The sequence below is a fragment of the Nicrophorus vespilloides genome, unplaced genomic scaffold (assembly GCF_001412225.1).
Source record: "Nicrophorus vespilloides isolate i.1.1-1 unplaced genomic scaffold, Nicve_v1.0, whole genome shotgun sequence".
Classification (NCBI taxonomy): Eukaryota; Metazoa; Arthropoda; class Insecta; order Coleoptera; family Silphidae; genus Nicrophorus; species Nicrophorus vespilloides.
The window spans coordinates 60,977-82,900 of record NW_017095483.1 but is presented as its reverse complement, the minus strand read 5'-3'; the positions used below and the strand labels follow the sequence as shown (position 1 = coordinate 82,900).

Here is a 21,924-nt window from a genome sequence, read left to right as displayed (position 1 = left end):
AAGGGCCTGGCTTGATCAGGATTTGAACCTGTGACCACTGACACGTGTGTAGGGCGACTTAACCATTCGGTTATTAGTCGCCCTTGTATTTTTATGTAATGGAAATATTATCTGCTAATAACTAAAGCTATTAAAAGATCACCCATTCAAATTTTATTTAACTTTATAAAGCTACAATGAAATAAATCAAATTTCGATATAAATTTGTTCGCACAAACGTACTCAGAGTTCATTCCAACGTACATTATGTTCAAACGAACGTACACTAAAGTATTATGTATTTCTATTTTGAATCCAAGAATTATATACTGAAATTATTCAAGTTGTTATTGAAATTTCTCGGTCGTTGTGTTAATGGTGTTAAGTGATGAACTGAGGTGAAGGGTACGAAATGCATTTGGCGTATGGTTTAATAATGAATGCTGAGTTTATGTGAGATTCGGAATGGGATTGCTGTTTTTGACCGTCGTGAAATCTGGAGAGAATAAATGGACAAATTGTATTGGCTCAGTGCGAGTGCCGGAAAACAAAGGGACTTGTTTCGGGTGGTCACTCCACAGATGGAGAGGATGAATAATAAAAGCTCTTTCGACCCAAGTTGAACCGACCCGACCCGGATATCACCGTTACAGAACTAAAACTTAATGACCGGACGCTTGTAAAAAAAAACGAGTTTTCGCGTTGACCCAAAAGCATATTACTTGTAATAGTGTGTGTGTATATTTTGTGACAAAATTGTATTTATTAAAAGGGATTTTAAAATGAAAGTATACATTTGGTATATACTTATTATTAGACCTATATACAAACACATTGTTGTACGTGAATGAAATTTTACAATTTTTTGGCACAAATACATCTTTTCGTTCGCATGAACCTACCTTGTATGAACATTAGATCTGAGTTATATACAGCTTCTATTAATGTTTATAATGAGTATACAAATTGTTATACGCTGAATGAATGTACGTCAATAGAACATTTTATTTTGTTATAAATGTTTTCAGAAAAATGTATGCCCTTACAGTGTTTTTTGGATATTTATTGAAAAGTACATTTTGCTATTTGATATTACACGAATTACATTAGATGGAATTAAGGTATAGCTAGAAGTCAGTTAACTTACATAATGTGTATATAAATTGTTATACGCAATGCGTATTATGAATATACAAATCTGTATAATACATATAATACAATATATACATATCAATATCTGTATAAACTATTAGAAAAAATTCAAACATTTATATTTTTTTTGGAACACTTATATCATCGTTCACATGAACGTACCACGTCATTTCACAAATGTACACTTTGCTGTCGGATATTACACGCTTGTTGCTTATTCTGATTTGTATATATTATAAGTCCAATTAACGTACATAATGAGTATAGAAATTGTAGTACCCTAAACAAATGTAAACTCCAATAAAATTGTATATTTAAACAATTCAGATAAATTCATGTATTTGCGTTTTTTTTTTCGTACATACGTAGCGTTTTTCATACGAATTTGTGGTACACATTACCTACACTTAGCTATAAAATCCAGGTAACGTATTCTGGTTCATATTATTCAATTATACTAGATATTTTATTTGAGTGAAAAATAAAACGTCTAAACCTGAGTTGAACAGATTTTAATAAGACAATATTAATGTTCCATATTTTCATTTAGGGGCGACTAATAGCCGAATGGTTAAGTCGCCCTACCCATGAGCTAGTGGACGCAGGTTCAAATCCTGGTCAAGCCTGGCCCTTTGTGAGCCCTCTTGGTGCTTGCAGAAAATTAATGAGGTTCAGCATATGGACCTTCAGCCAAGTCGATGGACAATGACAATGTTAAGGATAGCAGCAGATTCACAGTGAAAGGAAATAGTTGAATCGCAGAGCATCAATATACCACTGAAGTTAACCTAAAAGACGAGAGCCAACCTACAAATTAAAAATCATCATAATGGTAACTATCTACCGGGAAAGATTTACTCAATCTTCACATTGATGAACAGATTGTGAATAAAATTATACGACATAAAAACTACTTTGTACGTTTATACGGATAGTTGTAAATTAATTTGAAACGTCATAAATAATCATGTATGTATCAAAAGTTAATTAGAAAGATTTACTTAAACTAAGTACTGATTATAAGATTTAACAGGAAATATGATCAACAAGTATAAAAGACCGATGTTCAAAATAGATTGCTTCATTATCTACAGGCCATCCGACGTTACATAATAACGCGCCGAACGTTGTAATTCCGGAATACTGAACACGATTCCAACAACTAAACTCAACATTATTTAATTAAGTGAACACCATATACACTGAATTCTTTTTATTATTTGCTTTGGGATAATTGTTTCAAAATTAGTTTCGTAGAGAATATAAATATATTTTATGAATATTAACTTCTTTCTCATTTGCATTTCACTATTTTACATATTAAAACATATTTCGCAATATTAGTTTAATTTTGTAATAATATCTGGCATTAATTTATTTAAATTTAATTTCTGTACTCATTATCATTAAAATGAATACAAAAGTTGTAAATTCAAGTTGCAATAAACTAATTTCTGACCAATTAGGACTAATCAAAAATATAAATAAGTTAAGAAATATTGAAGGAAAAGTACATAAATAATTCAATTTTTTCAATGATTATGTGATTTATATGTTCTTTGAACTAAATTTTATCAATTTATATAAAAATGACAAGGTTTAATTATATTGAAATATTATATTTGTATGTTATATCAAAAGGTAGCAAATATTTGATTATAGTTTCCATCAAGATGTTGCTTCAGGACATATATGCTAATCGCAGTTCAGGGTTCAGCGATTGATGAGATTTCCATGTATCCACTTGTTTGTATATTGTTTACCTCATATAGACTTATACCGATCGATGCATAAGATATTAAGCTTTTCTCTATACATTTATATAAGCAGATTATATACGAAAAAAATAAAGTAAGTAGTTTTAACGAAATAAATTGATAATGTTAGAAATATATACAGAAATAATCATTTTATTTAAGAAATAAATAATGTTAATTGCAGTGAGTTAAAAATATACAGTTAAAATTATAAAATAATTAATTTTTTCATACAAAATAATATGATTATAGCAGAAAATATTAGCTAATTGAAATATTTGCAATATTAAGTATTCATTTACTAGTAAAAATACATATTTTTTGGATATGAATAAGTTTGGTCATAGCAGTTTCCTGTGTAAAAGACAGGGCGGATATATCCGCCACTCGTCTGAAAATTTTAAACTATTAATTCTATTAAGTTATTACTTATTCACATGTGATTAGCAAAAAATCTTTAAATTTCTTTAACTTATGAAAATGAAAGTAAAGTGTAGTTCGGAAGAAATAAAAGTAAAATGAAAAAACAACTAGCAATTTCCGAGACGCCAGGAGGATGATAAAAACTTCTGAAACTACTTCCTCACTTTGCTAATACAATTTTCGTCCGGTTCCCGAACAAAAATCTTCATTAAATCTTCAAAACTGTGCAATAACGCTTTTGCGCATCCCCAATTAAATTACCTGAATTTACGGGCACATCCTTTTCACTCAGTTTGTCTTTGAAAGTTTCATTTTTTTTGTTTGTCTTTTTATTTGTTCGATGTCCTCCTCCACGAAACTTTCGCAAACGAAAGCCACATTTCACTCCGCCACAGAGTAATAAAATATTTTAGCGTTATATAACGAAAGTTTCTCGCGACAAAAATGCACAGACTCATACCGGTCGTAATTGTTATTAATGCACCCTTGGAACGTTGCATTATCATACACTTTTTTTTACTAAGTGTACTGCATAATTCGTCGTCCTTAATGTCCCTGCGTTTGTCATACAATTTAACATACATTTTGTTTATTTCCGTTTTTTTTTATTTCAAGGAATTCCATTAGTTGTTTCGGTTTCATTCTACATTTCTCAGCGTAAAAACTTTTTTTATATCAGGTTTTCATACAATGTTTAAATTAATAAATAGTTTTATTCTTTACATTAATCATTTTTTCTTAATATATTTTATGTACAAAATAAACAAAACTCAATTAAAAACTACTACAAGTGAACTGAATTTAATTAGTCTATATAAAAATTAAAGATTTTCAATGTTTTCCTAAGTTTATACAATACAATTATTTTTTTCCAAAATTATTTATTAAAAGTTTATATACATACAAGTTTACATGTACATTACTTGACTGATTTAATCCGTAAGATTATAGTAATTTATTCAACGAAGTATTCGCATATTTTCCATTCATTGAAGTCTGATTAAGATATTATCTTAGTTTAACTGATTTTAAGATAAACAATTCTATAGTTATAAGTTTTTAGCAAGAGTTTGATCATAAAGTGGTATTATATACACTTGCGTATGTAATTTAGTAAGTTTCTAATGGATGTATACTATTTAAAAGTATTACTTTCTTCAAAGCATGCATTACAAGTGTCATTATGAAATTGAATTAGTTTATATAATTTCTTTTTAGCTTAATTATTACAAAACAATAAAAAATACTTAGTGTCTGAAATAATGGGCAAGGTTCGAAGGTTATGAACCTTCCTTTGACTTCGAATAAGTAATTTGAATGGAAGAAATCTATTACGAAATCAATTTATGATCTATAGTTAAATCAATTAAAAAAATTTAAGATATTACACAAAATTGAAATTTAGTTTGAAATTACAGTTTGAATGAAATATTGTTTGTGATGCGAAGAAACGAAAATGTAAAGTAAGTAAAAACAAATCAAAACGTGTGGTAATTCCGTTTCCATTTATATTTTCATCGACATCATCAATTACGAAGGCGCCGAAGGTTCGAAATCAGATTAAAATTGAATTATGCAAGGAGTTTGTAAAATATTGCAGTTGGAATGTGTCGGATGGAGTTAAATTATCGTGCAACGAAAGCCGACGCAACTTTGCATAAGAACAGAAAATCGATACTGGCTGAAGCATTTCTATTATTTATATCAGATTGGTCGACGTATGCAACGTACAGTGGAACCAATTATTATGAATTTCATGTTGATGTCGACAGTAATAAGGTTGTCGTGGGCCATAGGCATTAGTTAAGTAGATGACGATCAGGAACTTGATTCAATTATTTTTCGTGGGTCCGAAATAGTCCCATGGACCCTAGAAAAAAAAAGTGGGTCCTGAGTGTGTCTAAGGGATAAAACGACCTTGGATGTCGATAATAGGATGAAGGCAGTAGCTTGCATCAACATTGATCTGATGAGCGTGGAAAGCAATTTTATACATAACAAAATATACCGAGAAGTGCATCTAACCAAATGCATATCAGATTGCATTTCTGTTGAAAATGTCTTCTCTGACGAATAATAAACTTAGTATATATACACCAATATGTAAATGTAAATACATTTTTGTCGGCGTCTCCGAAAACCCTATTTCCAAAGGACTGTCATCCTTCAGCATACAGAACTAGTTTATAATAATGCATGCACAGCCTGCATGGAACTACGTGCGGAAAATTGGTATCTTCATAGATCCTGGATAACCGTAATGCTCCTGTTAAATTATACCTGTAATTCGGAATGCCTCATTAGTAGTAACTAGAGCGCATCTGAGTGATTCCCCAAATGACTGGTGTCAGGATGCAATAATTCACGGAACTGCAGAAACATTTCCTTTGATCACGACAATTCTAATGACGTTCGCATCCATGTGTAGTGATTAATGCAATTACAAACATGAAAATGATCATCCTTGTACAACATCAATATTGGATTTTGATATACCCAATCTCTCAAAAGTGGTAAAGTCCAATAATAAAATGTACTTTCTTATGAATAAATGTCTATAATGTACATTCCTATAAATTAATTGTACGTTTGTTCGAACAACTAGAGAGTGTATTAAAATAATCTAAAATATCAGAAATATTGATTTTGACAGTGGATTTCGATATACTCAATCTTTTAGAAATATACTAATCTGATAATATTTTCTAAATTTACTCAAAAACTGTAAACATATTCCTAAATTTTATTAGTGTCAACGATGGAAACTTCCATTGCGAATGTTTAGATATAACAACTGTTACTTAATCTTAATTAATAACTGAGATTTGGATAATTTTCTTAAAAATACAGGTTTTGACATTTTATTGAATTATTTGTTAATAGCATACGATAATTGTAATCTAAAATTTACAAATTAAGGAAAAAACTATGGCCTTTCCAATAGGTTTTTAATGAGATTTATGGCATTGGCGGTTCGCTTGAAATTCATCAACAAAGTTAAAAATTCGTTGACTTTATTTAATTACTCAGTAAGCTATTTAGTTCTTTTTTTAGTATATTTCGTTTTTATATAAAAATTTTATAAAATGATAAAAATAAATGTATTCAAAGAGAAGCCATGAACTCTATATGTTTAATTAAAATTGAAGTTGTACTAATTCTCGCAAAAAAGAAATCTAATTAAACTTTTCTGCAGTGCACATACCTATTATTTTGTGGAACCTTCTGTGCGTTCGTGCACTTTTAATTCGGATTACCTAACAGATTCCGAAAGCAGCAAAGGCAGGTAAAAAAAAACACAAACAAAATGAAAAATAAAAATAAATAATAGTAGAATCCAAACCCCTCCCCAAGCGGAACTAAAAACAACGAATGCAGTGATTATTTTCATTCGGTGCAAGTTTCCGGCCAATGAAGGCGTTCGTTTAAAAGTTTAATTGAATTCGGAGTTTGTACGACAGTTGCATCGGGATCGAATTACGAGTCAAGCAGAGGATTTTCCTTCTACTACTCTTCTTGCAATTGGAATAAACTGGTTCTAGAGCAAACAAAGAATGAGATGAAAAGTTTATTCAATTTATCTAAATATATATAATAGTTGCAAAGGAAGAGAAATCTTGTTTTAGGTAAAATTTTATAGAGTTCAACATAAACTGTTTCAATCTATTGGAAGAAAAAATAATAATTTTGTGATTTGTTTTAAATTTTGAATTATGAATCATTTTTCATATTCATTTTTAAGAAAATTGATCATTCTATATATCTTTTCAAATCAGCTATCCTTCTGTTTAATGTACGTTCGATGATACGAACATGATTATTTAGTTTCCTTTGAACGAAATATCTGTAATAATGTATCATAAAGTAAATTGAACAATGAAGTATTAGTATTGTATCTTTGATATACGCCGAAGTCATATTGGGGCATTGTACGCATTATGTACGTTAACTGAGTGCTGGTTATTATATTAAGTTTCTCATTTAATAACAGTTTATTCATTAATAAAGTAGAAAGTACAAAGTTGTATTCAGAAAACCTTTGTATTATTTTAAAGTAAACCTATGAAAATAACAAAATATGTCAAACAAGTCCATTATAAACAATGTACGATTGTATGAAAAAGGTGTACGTTTGTACGAACAAACAGAGAGTTCATGAAAAAAAGTGAAAGCATATGTATTTATATACAGAATTGATATTTTGATTAGCGTTCTATAATTTATGTACGTGTTGTGTACGTTAACTGAATAAATATAAACAATAGATCATGACAATAATCTTTTTTTTTGTGAGAGAAACTGAAAACATTTCCTTCCTTTTGCAATTGGAATAAATGTGTTGGGTCAACGAACATTCAAGAGAAAAGTTCATTTCAAATATATATATAGTAGTTGGATAAAAAGGAAATGTTAACACGGTTTTTAGGCGACCATTTCCCGAGAGTCGAACGCAAACTGTTTCAAGGTATACGAAGGGAATGAAAGTGAAAAGAGAAAAAAATAAAAATAGACGACGAACATAGTATGTGTGTGAGAAGCCCCTTTCCGGCCCATTTGCGTCGTCCGCAGTGCCAAATATTGTTCCATTTCCATTTAGGGCGTGAGTTACATAACACCGAGCACATCGGAGGAATAAATTGAAGATGCTTCGGTGAAATCGATTTGGACGAGTTAATAAGCTATTAGGGAACCTATTAAGGAATCTATTAAAGATCGAGTGGGGATCTCATTTTGCCTCTTCTTCGCGAGGGCTTCATTTTTTCATACCCCAAACATGTTTGACTTCCCGATTTTCTTTCTCTCTCTCGAACACATTATTCGTTTTTATTTTGGAGGGGAGGTGTGGTTGTGGGGATGAGATGATTCTCTAAGAAATTCGATCGAGTGAGTGACGGGTGGGCCATCATCGCTCTAGCGTTCACTTAAGGGATGAAACGGAAGCGAGGGCAGAGAAGAGCGCGAGGGGCGGTCGCACAAATTTCGCATCGCAAAAATGCTGCTTGATAAATTGTGTTTCGTTTTTGGATAATAAAACATACCCCGAGCTCTGGGCTTTGTGAGCAATTTCTGCACGATGTTGTCGTAAGCCGACTCGTCCGCCACCCCCGAGTCCTTCACCAGTTTCTCCTTAACAGCTATGCAAATATTGTGGAAGGACAGTAGTTCTTCCAACTCCTCGAACGCCTGCAAATAAAAAGAATATATTAGATTTTCTTTTTCAAAAATATGGTTCTAGTTCTACACCAATGTGAACGGATAACACTCGAGTGCTCGATGGAGGCTTTCAGTAAAATTGAAAAACTGACAGAAAAAAATACTGACCTTGCAAAAATTGAAAAGGGAATTCAAATCATTTTATTATACGTTCGATAATACGTACATTCATGATGTTTTGTAACCTGCTACTACTTCATTAATTATTGCTAGTTTTTAAATGTACGTTCATGTGAACATAGTATATGTATATTCAAATGAAAAATCAATTGTAACAATGTAAGTAGTATTTTAGTAGAATATTTACACCAAAAAGCAATTAAAATCACACATCAAACTAATTGTCCATTAATATTCATTTGCTCAGTTAACTTATGTATGTAAACTTAACACTAGACTGGTAATCGATAATTTGGCAGGTAAAATTAACGTACATTCGCCTAGCGTACGGTAATTTTGTGAGTGTTTAGTTAACGTACATAAATTCGTACCTTTATGTCTCAAGTAACGTACAGTGCGGACAGAGCATTACGGAATTAAACTGTATAAGACAAGCAAATTGAAAATAATGTTTTACATCAAAAACGAATATTTATTGTGTATTACAAGCGTAAAGTATAGTGTATGCAAAGTGTTAATATGAAAAAAAGTAATTTTAAAATTTTCCGAGAATGTCGGAAAGTTCCTTACGCCCAGAAATTAATTTAGTCGCAGTTACGATACGAAATTAGGGACCGCAATGGGTGGGAAAGGGAAAGGAAAGTCGAAGAAATAAAAAGTTGGACAGGGGCGTTAATGTGGAAACTATTCTAAGTGAAAAGTTGCTTGTTCACGAGTTGGAAACGTGATCACTCACGGAGTAATTAATGCGGCTACGAACATAAAAGGAAACACAAAAGTGCGCCTCGCTTACAACGGGGGAATTAATAAATTTTAGAACTGATACAGCCTTCAGTTTACTGGGGCGGAGGAGGAGAGGAGGAGGACGAGTAAGGAAACGAGGGTGGATGGAGATTGAAGAATGGAGATTATTAACTGTTCTATCATGGTTTTAGAGAAAGTACTTAATTTCTAAATCCAAAATTATCTGATCGACTTTAAACTCATAGCATTGTATGTTTATAATGTAATTGTTTAGATACTTTTGTATCTAGATTCACTAAAGTCCGATCAAGAGCAAGCTAAACTTAAATTTTAAAAAATAGCAATAGTCATGTCACTTCTGGTGCGGTTTATTTGTTTTGTATGTATTTATTTCCTCGGTTAGTCCGGTTTTATACAGTCCGGAATATTAGAGACACCGATTACCCGGACTATGCGAGTTATAGCTGTATCTAGCATAATTGTGATTTGTATTCCATAAACTCATAGAGATAAATCATACTAATTTTTAATAATTTGTAGAATATAAATTTTAAATACTTGAATGTGGCCATTTAGTCCATAGGAGTTGTCTAATTGTATGTATGTACGTTAATATAATGATGTACGTTCGTGTGAACAAATAGGTTTGTTTATAGCTTATATTTTAACTATAAGCAAATCATAAAGTGTATGTTCATGGTGTACGTTGGTGTGAACAATGGTTTTTTAACGTACTATTTTATGCAGGCCTTATGTCCGTAAATTGAGTTTTAGCTAACGTATTAAGTTTTTCATTTGGAAGTAATTGATCTAGTGAACAATTCTACTTCGAACAAAAAAAACTTTTAAAAGATTTAATATGTCAAATAAGGTATTCTTACTTCTATAAAAATAAATTTAATATAAACAAACCTAACACAATTTATAAAGGATTGTTGTTAAAATTTAGAATGAAAAACGTATTATTTTTCCTCATAACGCTTGAGTGATTACTGTAGCAATTCATTCAGTTTAAGCAGTAGCTATACTCATTGATTTTATACAGTTCGATTACTTCAAATCAAGTTCAACTAAGTGTGATGCAGATTGTACTAGTCTGATTGAACGAAACATGAAACTGAGCTTTTAAATTATTTTGTAAGCTGAGCCAACTATTAGCAAATATTTACGTAATAATGCAACACTTTAGTTGTATTAATTTAATTTTGAAATATAATTTATGTTTCTATATAACATGAAGTTTAAATACAAATATTATAAAGAGAGGTAAAAGTTTTCTCTCATTGACATGCATTATGTTGATAAAGGCATCTGTTGTTTATACAAAATCCTGACATCAAATAGAGTAGTAAAATGCGCTGCAAGCACGAACTAGTTGACTGAGTGATGGAACGGGAAGAGAAATATGGAAGTGTCGGGAACTTGAGCAACTCGGAGAAAAGCAATAAAAAATAAACATAATTACGAACTTTCCTCAACAGATGTTTCAACTACATGCAATACGTTTAATTGTGGTTTACTTTATACAAAATGTCTGTTATATTGTATGAGCATAAAAAAAATCTGGGCGGATATATACGCCAATAACAATAACAATTTGTGAAATTGTCAAATAAAGTATCAATTATATTTACTTGTTAAAATACTCGTACCGTGTCGATATAAACACTTGCCAAGTTGCACATTTACACAAATTGTTACATGACAAGTAAATTGTGCGATACGCAATTTCTGTAATAAAAATAATTTAAAAGGAAAGGAATTCAATGAAATTATTAAAAAAAAAAATAGGCTAGACATTGAAATAATTATTATTCATTCTTATCAAAGTTATTTGGAATAAATTATTATTTTTTATTATCGTCTGCATTTCAGTCAGAATTTTCTAAACATCTTTTTATGTGATTTTAATCCGTTTCATTCATCCATTCAATGTTTATGCGTATTTCCGAGAAATTCAGCCGAGACATGGAATTAATGTATTCGGTAGTTTATGTTCCTTGTCGAAATTATTCGGAATAAATTATTTTTTTTATTATCGTCTAGACGCGCGACGAAATTTCATACACATCTTTGTATCTATTTTAGAACGTTTCATTCAACTCATTCACAAATGTATACATTTTGCAGCGGTTTTCAATAAAATCAATTTCAATTTACTATTTTTTCTAACTTAAAGATTTTCGTCATTAATTTTCTTAATATTAAACATGTATAGAACAATATTTCGTTTAGTCCTGTTTTTGTCAATTAATAGATAAATTGTAGGTAAATTGTAATAATTATATAGAAATAAAGGGATTAAAGCCTTCATCAAGCAATGAATCATTAAAACCTCGTTTAGTACTATTTTTGTTAATTAATATTTCATTCCTTAACAAGTTTATTGTACTTTGGAAATAGGATTTGTTCTATTACATATAATTTAAAGGTTTTTTGTCAAAAAATTTCTTCATATTGAATCTATATAGTAGAAATACTTCCTTTAGTCTGGTTTTTATATAAAACATTAAAAAGCTTATTGTGGTTTAAAAATTGGATTAAATATAGCAAAATTGTATTAAATATGTAAAACTGAAGGGATTAAAGCCTCCAACAAGAAATTAATCATTAGAAACTCGTTTAGCAAAATAAATTTAAAATACTTGAATGTGGTCATTTAGTCCATAGGATTTGTCTAATTGTATGTATGTACGTTAATATAATGATGTACGTTCGTGAGAACAAATGGTTTTTTATAGCAAACCTAAAAAATGCCTGTATTTGTATAAAAATTCAGATCCATTTAACGTACTATTTTATGCAGGCCTATGTCCTTATGTCCATAAATTGAGTTTTAGCTAACGTATTAAGATTTTTCTTAATTATTATTTCATACCTTAACAAGTATATTGTGGTTCTAAAATTGAATTTATTTTATTTAAAATAATAAAAAGATTTTCGTCGTTATCGAAACTAGTTGAGCCACAATAAAACACAAATATTATATATATTTTATATTATGATTTAAAAAAAAAATTTATACCAAAAAATGCGGCAAACAGTCTGGCCAGCGTAGAGTCCTGTTTTTGTACATTAATATTTAATACATTGGATTAAATATAGAAAATTTGTATTAAATATATAAAACTGAAGGAATTATTAAATAAATAGATTAATAAAAGTGTTAAAGAATTGGTTTAAACATACAAATATACTTTGAGGTACGTAATCCACTTTAGGTCGTTTCCAAAAAAAAAACCGATATTGTTACCAAAGCAAAAAAAAATCTACATTTACTTTCCCTTCCAAAAAAGAGGATTATTCATATTGCTCCTTACTTCTATGACTCTTCTATGCCAATATTCTTTTTTTTTGCTACTTCAATCTTCTATTTTGCTCCGTGCTTCTTTAGCTTTTAGGCCCGATCGATTTCAATCTCTTTTCGGCTAGGCCACTTTGTGCAATCCTTACAGATTTCATGAGCTCACTGTCGACAGTCTGGAAGGGCTTTCTGCTGGAATAGCCCGGTAACTATTCCCATTTATATTCTTTCGAAACGCTAAAAAGCCGCACCACCGCACAACTATTTTTATTATTAGCTTAAAAACCGTAATAAATTCACGCGCGCCGTTCCTGAGAATAGAGAAGAAGAAAGGTAAAAAAAAAGAAAAACATAGTTGCATAGACGGAAAGGGAACTGATGTTGCGTAATTAATGTATCGGACCGGATCGTTAATAAACACGTCATTAATCTTCGGCGACATTTACATATGCCTCAGCAATAAAAGTGTCAGAGCAGCGTAGATCGGTCGATACATACAATATCTCTTAGTATAACGCATATACAAGATGATGTTGCATTTACTTTCAACAGCGATTTAAAGTTGACTTTAAAATCAATGTTTTATCAATATGTCATTACATAATTAACTCTTTGCGAGTCAGTCTTACCACGATGGGACCATAAAATAATTATTTCCAAGCTTTTTATTTCTCAGTGGTTTCGCTGTGTTTGCAAGTTTCTTCAGAAACTAAACAAAAATAGAAAAATTTGATTAAATTTTTTTTGACAAAATTAATCTGGGCAATAAAAGGTTAATAACAAATTTGATGAAGTTTTCAACTACAATTAATTTACGGTCAGATATGTATGCCTCATTACTAGCTATGTGTGGATACAATATTGGAAAGAAATATTGTTATTCTATGCAAGTAAAATGCAATAACTCGTTTAGTCCGAGTTTTTTAAATTATTAATACAATATAAGAAATGGAATTCATGCTATAAAAATACAAATATTAAATTCTTTCAATGGAATTAATTGTCAATATATAATCCATTTCCTCGTTTAGTCCGATTTTTTTAAATGATTAATATAATATAAGATTTAAATATTGCTATTTTTAGATATCGTCTAAATATGTAAAATGAAATAACTCATTTAGTCCGATTTTTTTAATTGTTGATATAACATATTAAGTAGCATGGTTTACATTAAATTCATATTATAAAACTGTTAATTCTGATATTCTAAAATAGAATTTATTACTAATAAATATTAGACATAAAAAATTATAACATTCTATGATGAAATATTGAACTACAATTATATAATTATTGAACTTTCATGATCATAGATAGTGACATTTGTATAAAACGCCACATGAAATAATATTAGTCCTACATATTACTGGAACATGTAAAATAACATAACTCGTTTAGTCCGTTTTTTTAAATTATTATAATGTATTATATATCATAGTTTAAATGAAATTCTTAAAAGAAAACTTCTATTATTCAGTTCTTCATATAGAATTACTAAATAATATATCTGAAAATAGCCCGTTTAATCCATTTTTTAAATTAATACTTCTATAAAATTAATTACTTCTACAGAATGGTTTTACTAAATTCAATTTGATTAATAAATAATATATAACAATAACTCGTTTAGTCCGTTTCCTTAATTAATATTTTAGTAGCTCCACTCTTAATAATTTCCTTCAATGCAATAAGGTAATACCTCAATTAGTCCGTTTTTAAATTAATTATGCAATAACCAAAGTATGTTTTAAATAAAATTTGATACTATAAAATTACTATTACTAAGTTCATTCAATGGAAGTAATTCATAATGTATAAGACAATACTTCATTTAGTCCGTTTCTTTAATTAAACGGAATTAAACGTTTTTTCAAGAATTAAACTTTGAATGATATAATTCTGATATTTCTGTGAGATATGCAGGGTACTTATGTAAGCAAATCTATAAATATTAGTTTTAATTAGAAATGAATGAAAAAGTTACATGTAAATAGCGTATATGCTGAAATATTTCAGTAATTCAATTTACATCAATTGCATTTACAATTGCAGCACTTATTGAGGCTAATATTAATCCGAATACTAAAAATCGATGATTCATCTGCAACAAATCGCTGCAGAAATCGTGATGCTTTATTGATAAATCCCCCAATATGACACGCCGCAAAGCCATTATCTCGTCTATGGATTTAACGATAACGAAATTTTAATTGGAAACCCGGAAGCCGCGTCGCGTGCATATTAAATTTTATGCGCCGTTATTAAACCCACAATCGCATCTAATAATTAATGCCTTATTGGCATTTTATTACCGTGCCTGCGTTCCGGCGCCGAACGTCGGTATAAACTTGACGCCCGATTACGACTTCTTAATTAAGAGAACTCGAAAACATTCTTGGGCGACGCCCAATTTTGTATAAGAATGAATGAGAGAAAGACATTCAAATTCATTGATCGAATTTGAATTGCATAAAGTACAGGAGTACAAAAAAAAAATATTGGCCTTGTACATGGATTGAATCTGATTATTTGCACTATAAATACATGACCAAATTCTTCTTTTTGATTCAGTTAACAATCTTCGATTGATCGATTGAGTGGTTAATAGTTGACGTAGCTATGAAGTTTTTGGTAAGTACTTTGTAAGAATATTAAGTTTAGTATAATTAAGTATGTTATTTAAGATTCTTGGATGTATTTTGGTCGTAGTTTCAGCTTCGGTTCAATATAAAAACCCAAAGGATTCATACTATGTAATTGATAGACCAGTGTTTCAACATCAGCATGGTGTTCCAATAGGAACTCCAGTTGTGCAGAAAACTGAAGCTGAAAATGGAGTTGAAACTGTTAAACCTGTAGACTCTTCAAATGAATATCCTGTAGTACATTCACAATATCCTCAAGATTCATACTTTGTAATTAGAAAACCAGTGTTCCAATATCCTCAAGGGTCAAATGGGTTTCCAGTAGAAACTCCAGAAGTGCAGCATGCTAAAGCTCAGGATGAAGTACATTCGAAATATAATCAAGACGGAATCGGAAGACCAGTTTTTTCATATCATTATGGTCCAGTAGACATTCCAATACATTCGCAATATCCTCAAGATTCAAACTATCTACTTAGAAGACCAGTGTTCCAATATCATCGAGGATTCAATGGGTTTCCAGTAGAAACTCCATCAGTGCAGCAAGTTAACGCTCATAACAATGATAACATTGAAACTCTTGAAGCAGTAAACTCTTCTTATGTAGCTCCTGCAGTACATTCTCAATACCCTCAAGATTCATATTATGGAGTTGGAAGACCAGTTTTTCAATATCATCAAAGATTCAATGGACTTCCAGTAGAAACTTTAAATGTGCAACATTCTAAAGGTGAAAATATACCTGAACAGATAGATTCTAATAAACATGTAGTCCCATCGTATGTAGTGCATTCTCAATATCCACAAGATTCACTTAATAGACTTGGAGGATCAGTATTACAGCATCATCAACTTCCAGTAATAAAATCTAATGGTGTTCCTGTAGAATCTCCAATTGTACATCAAGCTACAGCTGAAACCAAAGCTCATAAGAGCGAAGAAGAGAAAACTGTAGTTTCTTCATATGTATCTCCTACAGTGCAATCTCAATTATCTCCAGTGGATCAAGGTGCTTCAATTTACCCACATCATATTCCAAATATCGAAGCTACCGGTGTATCAGTTCAAAGACCTAAAGTCCACAATTTAAATCACGAAACTCATGCTCCTAATAATGATATCAAATCATTGTTAGTAGAATCTCAAGCAACTCCAGTAGTTTCAACTTACGACCAATATGCGCCAGTTATTGGTACTAATAATGCACCAGCTGAAACGCCCGAAGTACAACTAACTAAAACCCAACATTTGGACCACAACATTGAAACTCATATCCACAACGCTGATTACAACAAGCCTTTGGTTAGACACTCCAACTACGCTTCTCCAATAGTTTCAAGTTACGAACAAGCAGGAAAACCAATTGAAGCCCTTGTTCATAACGAAAATTACGTAAAACCAGTGATTGATCCAATATTAAAATCTCCCCTTGCCCAGACTAAAGTTCTTATAGAACATCCTCCACAAATAGCTTACACCACTCAGCACATTGTGCCATCAATTACCAAAGCAGATGATGCAGCTTACCCAGGAAAGTTAAAAAGTTCTAATTCTGCGTACCCATATTCCTATTCCTATTTATATCGTGCTAAACGTGATGTCTTAACCACATCTACATATTATCATCATTATTGATAAAAAATATTAGAACATTAATTTTGAATATTTTGGCCAAAATTGTTGTAAACTATTTTTTTTTTCTTAAAATGTTATTGAAATAAATATCCCAACTCAATATAATGAAAAAAACTAAAAATGTAATACATTAATAAATTAGTCCTTATGTTTTATATTAGAAATATACATAAATTGAATCTATTTTAGGAAGAAGACAGGAAGATATACAATTTTCATTTTAATTACCAATGATTTTATACGACAAGTTCGCACATATAAAAATAAACCGTTACGCAATTTAATTACTGCGCTGCGCTTTTAGAACGCGCCACACCTTCCGTTGCATGATGTTACATTGCAACCATTTCCTTCTGTTACATAAATTCAAATATCTGTCTTTGCATAATCATAATTCTACGACTGTCGCAATAAATAAAGCAAAATCTTTATATATTAAAAAACAGACTATCAAGAATGAGTATTCTTATGAAAATTGGAATGAAATCTAAACTTTATTGTATATTTATTAAAATTTAATTCTTAATAAATAATTTTAAAAATTTTAATTTATTTTATTGTACAATTCTTTTTTAATGGAATGGATAAAAGTTATAAAACATAATTATTAATATTGATTTAGAAAATTCAATTGTGTAAAAACAAAATATTTTTGCCGTGGTTTCTGTATCTTGCAAATTGAATTGGGAACGTTAAGAGTAAGATTCGCTTTAAATATAAATCGAATGACGTACAGTGTCGGAATGGCACGAGAAGGCATGCAACAATATAAAATAAAGACCTTACTCGTAGAGTCGAATAAAAGTTTCGAATTATGAGAAGCCTCGGATGTAACGGCCAGAGGATGCCTTACAAAGCTAATAAAAGCCGGAGCCCGAACTTCATAACAATCAAACTCCTCGCGAAAGATAAAAGTGCGATTCGAGACGCCTACGAATTTAAGGGACGGACGGACTTTATTTTCTCATTTACTTTAGAAAACATTGATAAAATTCCAAAAAAAAAGAAAGGAAGAAGAATGGACAACAGTAAAATCAATAATATAGGAAGTTTTGTAATAAAGAATATTTGTAAGAAAATTGAATCTGGATTAATGTAGTTAAATAAGAGAAAATATTGAAAAGTTTATTAAGGAAACCAAAATATGGCGCTGATATCGTGTAATTAAAAAATACTATTATTTCGTTACTGACAGTCAAGCAATAATTTGGTTTAGTATAATATTTAATGCATAAAATATTTCGATATTTAGATTAAATTTCAAATAAATATGAGTTTTTAATATAATTACTAAAACTTTAAGAAGAATCGTACTAATAATGATGAAAGATTGAAAAAGTTATAAAGAAATCAATATATGGCACTTTAAGAGCGTGAAGTTAGCACATAAATATTTGTCATATACTTCTGTTTTCCTGTTTATTTGAAAGGCTATTTTACGTAACTTGTAAAAGTACTCGTCACTTGTTAATTATTTGGCAAGTATATTTGTGAATACAAATTGCTATGTAATTATAGCTTAGTCATATTTTTAATTACAAATATTATCAAATTGGGATGAAGGTAGGCAAATTTACGACATATAAATGACATGTGTAATTTGTCAAATAATTGACAGGTGACGAGTAATACCTTGGACGCATACTAAAATACAGTTATTATGTAATAAGTGCAAGGGGGACAAAGTTTCAATAAAGAAAAAAATCACTGAAAGAAAACTCCTGTAAATAATTAATATCAGTTTTAGCAAGAAACTTGATGTTGAACAAAAAAAAATAATATAGAAAAGAATCTCACTTTGAAAGCTTCTCCTCGTACAGAAGTTAAAAATTGTACATGTATGTATAAAGCTAATGGTACTTTAGTAGTTGCCGCGAAGGCGTGTAAGTTTTTAGGCGATATGGGAAGTTAAGATTCATCTGGTGGTGTGCGGTTTTAAAATGAACAAAGTCATATACAGACACAGACGGAATATCTGAGTGGTGGAATCGATAGAAAAATACTGCAAATCCCTCTCTGAGAAAAGTGGTTTCTTTATTGAGCTTTCTTGCAGGAAAGCCGAGGAGAGGAATTACATTGCGAAACATTGGGTGCAGGAGTTCTGTTTTGAGAGCTCGATAAAATGGCAGAAGGAGAAGCGATGAAGAATGAATGTCCTCGGGGGGCTACTGGGAAGCTTGTTTTGCATAGGTTGTCCTCCGGAAATCGCATTACGTTACCTGGCGTCGCTTGAATGTACAAATACGTATAGGAAAGTTATACCTACTGACTTCCTGGACTTAAAGGGCCGGATACGATTGACCTTCCGGATGTTATGAATAATTCCGTATTTACAAATTTCGAAAACTCAGTTTATATAATGATGCATTCACACTGTGCATGTCAAAAGCACACTTGGATATTCGAACAAAACATTTAGTGACATACATTTATTTGACAGTTGACAGATTAGTATGTCATATTATTAAATGACTACTTGAATGATGAAATATTTTATAATAACTTGATTAATAACTACCATTATGAATTACAGAAGATTAGTAGTTGGTACTACTGGCAAATATTTAACTGTTACGCTTAGTTTGGAAGCAGAATTATAAAATAATGACGTAATGTAGATTATGGGATTAAATTCAATTATTTAGTTATATAAAATAATAAGAAATTTGTTACCTAACACAGATTTCGCGATTAAATGTAATTATTTTATTGCGTGTATTAAAAATAAAAGTTGTATGTTGCAAAGGCGATTAAAATTAGTTTATAATAGGAAAATTAAAGAATGTTAAGTAAATGTAGCAAAATTTTGGTTAAATGTGTTAAATATTTGATTAAGTGCATAGTACGTAAGCTATGTGATTTTTTTTGTACTTGATAAAGTTTATGAATATTTCTCACAGGTGTACCAACAACATGTAATCTAAGTAATAGTTAGTTAGTGGTTATGATCCAAGTTATAAACTGAACTATATAATAAAATTAATCAATTTTTACATTAAAGTAATAACATTTGTATTGAAAAATAACCCTATTATTATTTGTAAATATAGATAAATATTTTTTCTATAAGAAAACAAATAAATCTGATCGATAAGAAATATATTACATAGTAAAAAATATAATAATGAAAAAGCTTCGTGGAAAAAGAAAAAAAAAAGTTATTTGTTATGAAAATATTTGCATGTAATTTAGAAGATTGCTCAGACAAACCCGAAACATATTGAATACATTTGGCCAAAAAAAATATTCGACAAAAACTGTGTACTTTCAATTTATTTCTAAATCTGAGTGGAAGAAAAATACGTTCAAATATAAATAGAACCAATTGTATTACAGTTAGAAAAAAATGAAATAATATGATAACTAAATAAATTATATAAGAATTTTATGAGAAAAGTCTTAGAAAAAAATAATTTCTCATTAACATTTGGTTTATATTATATAATTTCCTATTATTAAAATAATTTTCTAAATCCTCATTAAAAAAAAGTATATTACGTCAAAATAATATTTTTTTAATATTTTATCAAAATATTTTGTTGTTAAAATGTGATGATTTTAACAACTTATTAATTATAAACCTATAATTATTGTTTAAGCAATAAAAATTTAAAAAAAAAATCAACAATGTCTATATTTACCAGAAGAAATATAAATCTTTTGATTAATTTATATTCAAATAATGTATACAATTCAGTTGTATTAACTAAATTGAATTGTAATTCAGCTCACAAAACAAAAAATATAAACAGAACAAAGAAAAAAAAAGTTAACCTTGTATCGACTTGTAATTCTTGACTTGTTCGAACGAGAAATAATAATGCAATATTTTAGATGCGCAGCCTGTAAACCCAATATATATATATTTATATATTGGTAGTAAATTGCCAAAGTCGCAATAAATTCAGGAAGTTATGTTTTCAGCGGATAGCTGTGATAAATCGGTGGAGCGGTCGGTGTTTTCTGGAGTAGTTCCAAGACACTCACCTTAATCCCGTAGTTGGATTCCTCGTAGATTATCGATACGTAGCTCCAACTCATACGTATGACAATATCCACCATCGCCTTGACTTGGTAATGGTCCGAAGGGATCGTCCTTGTGAAATACTCGAATCTTTGTTTATTGCTCAGTTCGGGACTCGTCGAGAAGAATGAGACCTGAAATTAATAATAGAACAAATAAGTAATTACAATGTCTATGAAATTTCAGTTCTTTTTTTTTAATAATAACTTTAAAATAAGTTAAATAAATATATAAGTAATCGAGAAAAGAAAATATGAAATTTCAAAATACCTAAATTCTAAAAAATCGATTAATTTCATTTCTTCGAAATAAATTAAATAATTAGTAAGTTTCATAAGCAATACTTGGCAAGTACTTGATAAAGTATTTGTGGTATGTGTTCAAATCTGTAGTATATAAATTTAAATTAATTTGTTATTGGAAATAAATTATATAAATTAAATAATTAGAAAGTTTTATAAGCTAGACTTAGGAAGTACATGTGGTATATATTATATAAACTTAAATAAATTTGTTGTTGGATTTTTTTTATAAATGAATTAAGTAGAAAGTTTCATAAGCAATAATTGGCAAGTACTTGATAAAGTATTTGTGGTATGTATTCCAATCTATATTATGTAAATCTAAATTAATTTGTTGTTGGAAATATATTTTATAAATTAAGTAGTTAGAAAATTTCATGAATAAAACTTAGCAACTAATTGAGAAAGTACTTGCGATATGTGTTCAAATCTATATTATAAAAACCTAAATTAATTTGTTTATGGAAATCAATTTGATACACTAAATAAATAAAAAGTTTCATAAGCAAAACTTGACAAGTAATTAATAATGTACATGTGGTATGTACACCAATAATTAGAAAGTTTTATAAGCAAGACTTAGGAAGTAATTCTGAAAGTACTTGTGATATGTGTTCAAATC

The 21,924-nt window shown here is 29.8% G+C and overlaps 1 protein-coding gene across 1 annotated transcript in view; it reads right to left on the bottom strand.

Annotated features, from left to right (window-relative positions):
• Positions 1-21,924, bottom strand: part of LOC108560202 (metabotropic glutamate receptor 4) — a gene marked incomplete at its 5' end in the record, with an annotated part of 88,443 nt that overhangs the window by 27,197 nt on the left and 39,322 nt on the right. The window contains 2 exons of the mRNA XM_017917695.1: positions 8,351-8,495; positions 20,964-21,134. Coding sequence (XP_017773184.1) covers positions 8,351-8,495; positions 20,964-21,134 — 316 coding nt within the window. The remainder of the gene's footprint in view (positions 1-8,350; positions 8,496-20,963; positions 21,135-21,924) is intronic.